The sequence below is a fragment of the Sardina pilchardus genome, chromosome 14, assembly GCF_963854185.1.
Source record: "Sardina pilchardus chromosome 14, fSarPil1.1, whole genome shotgun sequence".
Classification (NCBI taxonomy): domain Eukaryota; kingdom Metazoa; phylum Chordata; class Actinopteri; order Clupeiformes; family Clupeidae; genus Sardina; species Sardina pilchardus.
Genome location: NC_085007.1, coordinates 2972525 through 2980881, shown reverse-complemented (window position 1 = coordinate 2980881; position 8357 = coordinate 2972525). Strand labels below are relative to the sequence as shown.

Genomic DNA, 8357 nt, shown 5'->3' with positions numbered 1-8357 from the left:
TCAGTAAAATGACTACTTACCCAAGACTAGATCCTTCAGGTTCAGATCAGTAAAATGACTGAAATTGTTTTCCATCTCAGATATTATTTGTGTTGGACCCAACATTTTGCATCAGTTGTATCAGCAGTTCAGATTGGGTTATGCTAATGATGAAATCAGTTATCAGCAGTTCAGATTGGGTTATGCTAATGATGAAATCAGTTGTATCAACAGTTCAGATTGGGTTATGCTAATAATGAAATCAGTTGTATCAACAGTTCAGATTGGGTTATGCTATATATATCTATGGTTATGCTAATGATGAATTCAGATTGGATTATGCTATATATATCTATGGTTATGCTAATGATTCATTTGGTTGCCACAAATAAGGTTTATTCAATTGTCATTTGTAAGGCATGAATTTCTCTTACCTTTCTCTTGTACATGACTGAGATGTTAAGGTTCATTCATTTGTCATTTGTAAAACATGAATTTCTCTTCCCTTTCTCTTGTACATGACTGAGCAGGGCGGTATGATTCTGACTGGTACCAAATCAACAAACAGCTCATCACCACGGAGATAGAAAACCAGAAACTTGAGGAAGAGCTCAGGGCTGCTCAGCTGAGGAAGACCAAAGCCTCCAGACTTGCTCGCTCTACACACATGGGTAAAATACTTCATGAATAGTATTCTTAGATATGGAGTGTATCAAGTCAAACAATGTGATATACGCTATATGCTCCAATTTAGACATACTAGAAAAAAACAGACACAACGTTCTTCTACTACTTTCACTCTGGAGATCTGAAACTTCAAGGTGTAGACTGTTGGTGATGTGAGAACATTCTCAAACAGCTCTTGGTATTTTACAGGACCACCCAGGGGAGGACAAGTGCATGCTATGAAGATGGATATTGACCTGCTGAAGCACGAGCTTGAAATAAATCGTTTGAAAAGACTGATAAACACAAGGACACCGCGGTCACCATTACTGTTGCCCTCACTGGTAACAACACTGTTGAGTCTCTATGACAGCAATCACCAAGGAGTTGTCTCCTTTACTCTAAGATGTTCAGCTGTAACAGAGTGGTGAAACATTTATACTTTTATCTGTGTTGACGTGATGATGGTCGATGTGTTTTGCTGATCTTCTGTCCAGGAGCAGTTCAGATCCCAGACGCCAGCCCTCACTAAGTGTCTCTATGAGCAGACGGCTGCACTGGGACCAGCCCCATATGACCCGGTGTGAGTGTGCACCCTGACATGACAGCTAAGCATTAGATAATGATATATGTGAGCAATAAGCCCAGAGAGGGCGCAGATTACACTGATTATACAACAGCTAAGGGCCGTTGCTAAGCATGACACAATAGCAGAGTTAGATATAATATATAAAACAGAAGTGTAATATCAACAGTGATGATCAAGTCTTGATGTAACAGTTGACATACAGTAGTTGTGTATAAGCTGTATCAGACCAGTGTAGTTTTATGTTGTGGCCTTCTGTCTGTCTGTCCATCTTTCTGTCTGTCTGTCCTTCTTTCTGTCTGTCTGTCTATCCGTCTGTCCCTCTGTCCTTTCTTTTGTTTACACCATCTATCCACCTATCCCATTCACTCCTTGTAGTAATGTGTAGTGCTGGGTGTACACAGGTCAGGCTTGTAGTAATGTGTGCTGCTGACTGTTGTTTGTGTACAGGGCAGGCTTGTAGTTCTGTGTAGTGCTGGGTGGTGTAACAATGTGTGCTGCTGGGTGTTGTAGTAATGTGCAGTGCTGGGTGTTGTTCTGTGTAGTGCTGAGTGTTGTAGTAATGTATAGTACTGGGTGGTGTAGTAATGTGCAGTGCTGGGTGGTGTAGTAATGTGTGCTGCTGGGTGGTGTAGTAATGTGTAGTGCTGGGTGGTGTAGTAATGTATAGTGCAGGGTGGTGTAGTAATGTATAGTGCTGGGTGGTGTAGTAATGTGTAGTGCTGGGTGGTGTAGTAATGTATAGTGCTGGGTGGTGTAGTAATGTGTAGTGCTGAGTGTTGTAGTAATGTGCAGTGCTGGGTGGTGTAGTAATGTGTAGTGCTGGGTGTTGTAGTAATGTGTAGTGCTGAGTGTTGTAGTAATGTGTGCTGCTGGGTGGTGTAGTAATGTGTGCTGCTGGGTGTTGTTCTGTGTAGTGCTGAGTGTTGTAGTAATGTATAGTGCTGTGTGTTGTAGTAATGTGTGCTGCTGGGTGGTGTAGTAATGTGCAGTGCTGGGTGGTGTAGTAATGTGTAGTGCTGAGTGTTGTAGTAATGTGTAGTGCTGAGTGTTGTAGTAATGTGTGCTGCTGGGTGGTGTAGTAATGTGCAGTGCAGGGTGTTGTAGTAATGTGTGCTGCTGGGTGTTGTAGTAATGTGTGCTGCTGGGTGTTGTAGTAATGTGTGCTGCTGGGTGGTGTATTAATGTGTAGTGCTGGGTGGTGTAGTAATGTGCAGTGCTGGGTGTTGTATTAATGTGTAGTGCTGAGTGTTGTAGTAATGTTTGCTGCTAGGTGGTGTAGTAATGTGCGGTGCTGGGTGTTGTAGTAATGTGTGCTGCTGGGTGGTGTATTAATGTATAGTGCAGGGTGGTGTAGTAATGTATAGTGCAGGGTGGTGTAGTAATGTATAGTGCTGGGTGGTGTAGTAATGTATAGTGCTGTGTGGTGTAGTAATGTGTAGTGCTGAGTGTTGTAGTAATGTGCAGTGCAGGGTGGTGTAGTAATGTATAGTGCTGGGTGGTGTAGTAATGTGTAGTGCTGAGTGTTGTAGTAATGTGTAGTGCTGAGTGTTGTAGTAATGTGCAGTGCAGGGTGTTGTAGTAATGTGCAGTGCAGAGTGTTGTAGTAATGTGTAGTGCTGGGTGGTGTAGTAATGTGTAGTGCTGGGTGGTGTAGTAATGTGTAGTGCTGGGTGTTGTAGTAATGTGCAGTGCAGGGTGTTGTAGTAATGTGTGCTGCTGGGTGGTGTAGTAATGTGCGGTGCTGGGTGTTGTAGTAATGTGTGCTGCTGAGTGTTGTAGTAATGTGTAGTGCTGGGTGGTGTAGTAATGTGCAGTGCAGGGTGTTGTAGTAATGTGTGCTGCTGGGTGGTGTAGTAATGTATAGTGCTGGGTGGTGTAGTAATGTGTAGTGCTGAGTGTTGTAGTAATGTGCAGTGCTGGGTGGTGTAGTAATGTGTAGTGCTGGGTGTTGTAGTAATGTGTAGTGCTGGGTGGTGTAGTAATGTGTGCTGCTGGGTGTTGTTCTGTGTAGTGCTGAGTGTTGTAGTAATGTATAGTGCTGTGTGTTGTAGTAATGTGTAGTGCTGAGTGTTGTAGTAATGTGCAGTGCTGGGTGGTGTAGTAATGTGTAGTGCAGGGTGTTGTAGTAATGTGTGCTGCTGGGTGTTGTAGTAATGTGTGCTGCTGGGTGGTGTAGTAATGTGCAGTGCAGGGTGTTGTAGTAATGTGTGCTGCTGGGTGTTGTAGTAATGTGTAGTGCTGGGTATTATCTCATCCAGGGCAGGTTTCGTGGTGTTCTATGACTTCCTGCTGGGTCTGAGCCCGTCTTACCAGCTGTGCCGCATGACGGTGGGGCTCTTCAGTGGCGACCAGGCGATGGGCGCCCCCTCTCTCCTGCCCCCTGTGCCCTGCGAGCCGCCCTCCGGCCTCTCCTCATGCCAACCCCCAGGCCTCTCCTCATGCCAACCCCCAGGCCTCTCCTCATGCCAACCCCCGGGGCACCACAGCGGCCAACTCGCCCTGCTGGCTACCAAACAGCCTGTGCCCAGGTCAGCTTAGCGGAACGCAAATACACTTTTGGGGTCAAAGGTCAGCTGGACATGTTTGGTAAATGTGCCCAGGTCATTTACCAAACACAGGCAAATACACTTTTGGAAAAATTACTTAATAGTCACTTAGCTATTTAGGTAATAACTAACTAGCTAATAATTTGCGCAAAGGTCAGCTGGACATGTTTGCAAAATGTACCCAGGTCGAAATGTAGGAAAAAATGGAAACTAAACTAACCAATATACGGTTTAAGTATTACTTAATAGCTAATCAAGTACAAAAACGGCATGTTAATCACTTATTAGCTTAGTGCTAAAAACAGCTCACCACCAAACAAGCTATACCCTTGGTTTTATTCTTCTGATCTTCAGAAGAAAGCAGAACTCAGCACACAATACTGAGGTTACACAGTCTGCCTGTGAGACATTGTGTGTTTTTTCTGCCTGTGAGACATTGTGTGTGTGTGTGTGTGTGTTTGTGTGTGTGTGTGTGTGTGTGTTTTCTGTCGTGCCAGAGTCCACCCTGCCCCTGCACTCTCTTTAGTGCTTCACCTGCAGGCCTCAGGAGGATATGACATGCTTGGACAGGAAGTGACCCGCCTGCGGTCCCGGGGCTGGGTGAAAGTGGACGTATTTGACCGGCACAACCGTGTGATTAGTGGGAGGTGGAGAGTGCCCCTCCGCCTGCTGCCGGCCAAGCCCTCCATGACGACCGGAGAGATGAACGCTGTGCCTCAGGTAACCCACATGCACACTCTCTCTCTCTCTCTCACACACACACACACACACACACACACACACACACACACACACACACACACACACTGACACACATTAGATATACTCTACCTCTATGACTGTATTGTGATGTCATTAGATCTACCTCTATGACTGTTTTGTGATGTCATTAGATCTACCTCTATGACTGTATTGTGATGTCATTAGATCTACCTCTATGACTATGACTGTATTGTGATGTCATTAGATCTACCTCCATGACTGTATTATTTATTATTTTGTCTGTGTCCTCTTTGGCAGCTCGGCAGTGCAAAGCTACACAGCTGACAGCTGTCAACACTGACATGCTGTTGGAATGTGATATGTATGTGTGTGTGTGTGTGTGTGTTTGTACAGCTGGACAGTGCAGAACTGTATCTGAGAGTTGTGAATGCCAGAGATGCAGAAGCACACAGTTCCATCCCCATCAGCCAGAGCACAGCGTCACTCTACCGCTTCCCTCCTGCGGTGCGTGCAGTAGCTACACTTCAGTCTACACACTTCAGCCAGTCCATCTCTACACTACAGTCTACACACTTCTGTTCCACTCAGCCAGTCCATCTCTATACAGTCTACATTTCACTGTTTCACGCAGCCACGGCCATCTCCATACAGTCTACATTTCACTGTTTCACGCAGCCACGGCCATCTCTATACAGTCTACACTTCACTGTTTCACGCAGCCACAGTCCATCTCTATACAGTCTACACTTCACTGTTTCACGCAGCCACAGTCCATCTCTATACAGTCTACACTTCACTGTTTCACGCAGCCACGGCCATCTCTATACAGTCTACACTTCACTGTTTCACGCAGCCACAGTCCATCTCTATACAGTCTACACTTCACTGTTTCACGCAGCCACGGCCATCTCTATACAGTCTACACTTCACTGTTTCACGCAGCCACGGCCATCTCTATACAGTCTACACTTCACTGTTTCACGCAGCCACGGCCATCTCTATACAGTCTACACTTCACTGTTTCACGCAGCCACGGCCATCTCTATACAGTCTACACTTCACTGTTTCACGCAGCCACGGCCATCTCTATACAGTCTACACTTCACTGTTTCACACAGCCACAGTCCATCTCTATACAGTCTACACTTCACTGTTTCACGCAGCCACGGCCATCTCTATACAGTCTACACTTCACTGTTTCACGCAGCCACAGTCCATCTCTATACAGTCTACACTTCACTGTTTCACGCAGCCACGGCCATCTCTATACAGTCTACACTTCACTGTTTCACGCAGCCACGGCCATCTCTATACAGTCTACACTTCACTGTTTCACGCAGCCACGGCCATCTCTATACAGTCTACACTTCACTGTTTCACGCAGCCACGGCCATCTCTATACAGTCTACACTTCACTGTTTCACGCAGCCACGGCCATCTCTATACAGTCTACACTTCACTGTTTCACGCAGCCACGGCCATCTCTATACAGTCTACACTTCACTGTTTCACGCAGCCACGGCCATCTCTATACAGTCTACACTTCACTGTTTCACGCAGCCACGGCCATCTCCGCACTTCACATTTCACTGTTCCACAGTCCATCTCTACACTTCACTCTTCACACTTCACAGTCCATCTCTGAGCCCTGCGGCTCCCTCTGTAGTTCCTTTGATTATTCACTGTCCTGATTCCCTCCTGAAGAGAACTTTACTCAAGCAGGCCTCTCTCTGTGCTGTGCTAATATTTGTGTTGTGTGAGGTTGTGTTAGCCAGGGAGGCCACTAGAGGGCATAAGTGAGCTTACAGAACCAGAGCTGTGCGTACTGTAGAGAGCGTCTGGACAACTCAAATCATGGGCGCCATGTTGAAGACCAATGGCAGATGATTCTACAGCGTATCCTATGGAGCCAGTATGCTGTGTTGACATACATAATTTATTTTCACCATGAACAGGCCTATACATGTTATTATCAATGTTTGCTGATATGGAAATGGCCCTTACAGTGTCTTCTTTACCTACGGTCTGTACCTATGGTCTTGGTCTTTGCCAATGGTCTTGGTCTTTGCCTATGATCTGTACCTATGGTCTTTGCCTATGGTCTTGGTCTTTGCCTATGGTCTTTGCCTATGGTCTTTCCGTACGATATCTTGTGTTGCCCCCATGATAAGACCATCTGCTGAATCCAATCATGTCTGTCTAAATGTCTATTTAAAACGATCCCAGCAGTTATGTGCTTCATGTGTTTACGTTTTCATATGACTGCACATCAGTCTCAGGCTGACTGTTGAACATGTGAGATATGCAGCTGTGACAGTGAAGACTGGCGCTTGTTTTGTCTTGAAGTGGTCCCTCTCATCCCCACAGGTTACCAGGAGTAGACTTCTGCCTTCACCGTGCGCATTTGAGCCCTGTGATCGGAGCAATGGGGCCCGTCATCACCAGGAGTCCACTCCACCCACCCATATGCTGAGTGCTGACCTGACCACTCCACCCACCCATATGCTGAGTGCTGACCTGGACTAGATGAAGATGTTGTGTTTATGCTGACAGTAATATGTTTATGTTTATGGTTCACAGCAGAATGCTTTTGCAACGTAATTTTCCAAAGTAATAACATTATAATCACATAATGACGTCAATGAGCATGACCTTTATTTTAAAATGAAGGCCCAGATTGTGCACCCAGCACAACGGGCGCAAAGCCCGACGCAAGTCTTATTCATATCGCCCCTCTCATCATACTCAGGTCTTATTCATATCACCCCTCTCATCATACTCAGGTCTTATTCATATCGCCCCTCTCATCATACTCAGGTCTTATTCATATCACCCCTCTCATCATACTCAGGTCTTATTCATATCACCCCTCTCATCATACTCAGCTCACCAGGAGTCCTCGTCTCAGAATGCATTTGAGTCATGTGGCTGGAGCAACACGGCCCGTCATTGCCCATCACATGCCAGTCTTATAATGTCGTATATACCCAGTGATGCATTGCCCATCACATGCCAGTCTTATAATGTCGTATATACCCAGTGATGCATTGCCCATCACATGCCAGTCTTATAATGTCGTACCCAGTGATGCGTTGCCCATCACATGCCAGTCTTATAATGTCGTATATACCCAGTGATGCATTGCCCATCACATGCCAGTCTTATAATGTCGTATATACCCAGTGATGCATTGCCCATCACATGCCAGTCTTATAATGTCGTATATACCCAGTGATGCATTGCCCATCACATGCCAGTCTTATAATGTCGTATCCAGTGATGCGTTGCCCATCACATGCCAGTCTTATAATGTCGTATATACCCAGTGATGCATTGCCCGCCCTGTAGTTGAACAGGATTGTATATTTTTGGACGTTTAGTGATTTATTTGAGTTTCTCCTGACTGGCGTGCTTCCTGCTCCCAAGGCGTGAATAAATCCTCTTTTGAGAAACCTCAGCGCTGTGTCCTGTACTTCCCATCGCTGCAAGCCCACCCCCATCGCAATGACACATCACTTTCCTGCAAGATTGCATCAGATTTGTGGGACACGTTCTATATTTAGATCTGCTGTTGGGTAAACACAGATTGTTTGTTGGTCCAGACCGTGCAATAGCCGCCATAACCAACAGAGATACAGCTGTTTCATGGTGTGTGTGTGTGAGTGTGTGTGCATGTCTGTCTGTTTGTGTGTGTGTGCGTGAGAGAGAGAGAGAGAGAGAGAGTGTGTGTGTGTGTCTGTGTGTGTGTGTACAGCCCAGCATAACTGAATGAGGTATGAAGCCTGTATGATTGAAATTACTTGGATGTGCGAAGTGTGAGAAAAGTTTGGCCTCTAAATGCAGTTAGAATAGAA

At 45.8% G+C, this 8357-nt stretch overlaps 1 protein-coding gene across 2 annotated transcripts in view; it reads left to right on the top strand.

Annotated features, from left to right (window-relative positions):
- The window catches only part of LOC134101133 (coiled-coil domain-containing protein 17-like), an 8475-nt gene extending 843 nt beyond the window's left edge, over nucleotides 1-7632 (top strand). The window contains exons 3-9 of one of the 2 annotated variants that reach the window (XM_062554721.1): nucleotides 510-650; nucleotides 856-989; nucleotides 1143-1228; nucleotides 3493-3762; nucleotides 4278-4500; nucleotides 4897-5007; nucleotides 6871-7632. In XM_062554721.1, the coding sequence (XP_062410705.1) occupies nucleotides 510-650; nucleotides 856-989; nucleotides 1143-1228; nucleotides 3493-3762; nucleotides 4278-4500; nucleotides 4897-5007; nucleotides 6871-7029 (1124 nt within the window). In that variant the 3' untranslated portion in view covers nucleotides 7030-7632. The remainder of the gene's footprint in view (nucleotides 1-509; nucleotides 651-855; nucleotides 990-1142; nucleotides 1229-3492; nucleotides 3763-4277; nucleotides 4501-4896; nucleotides 5008-6870) is intronic. The other variant, XM_062554722.1, reaches the window with a different exon arrangement.
- Nucleotides 7633-8357: the final 725 nt, after the last annotated feature.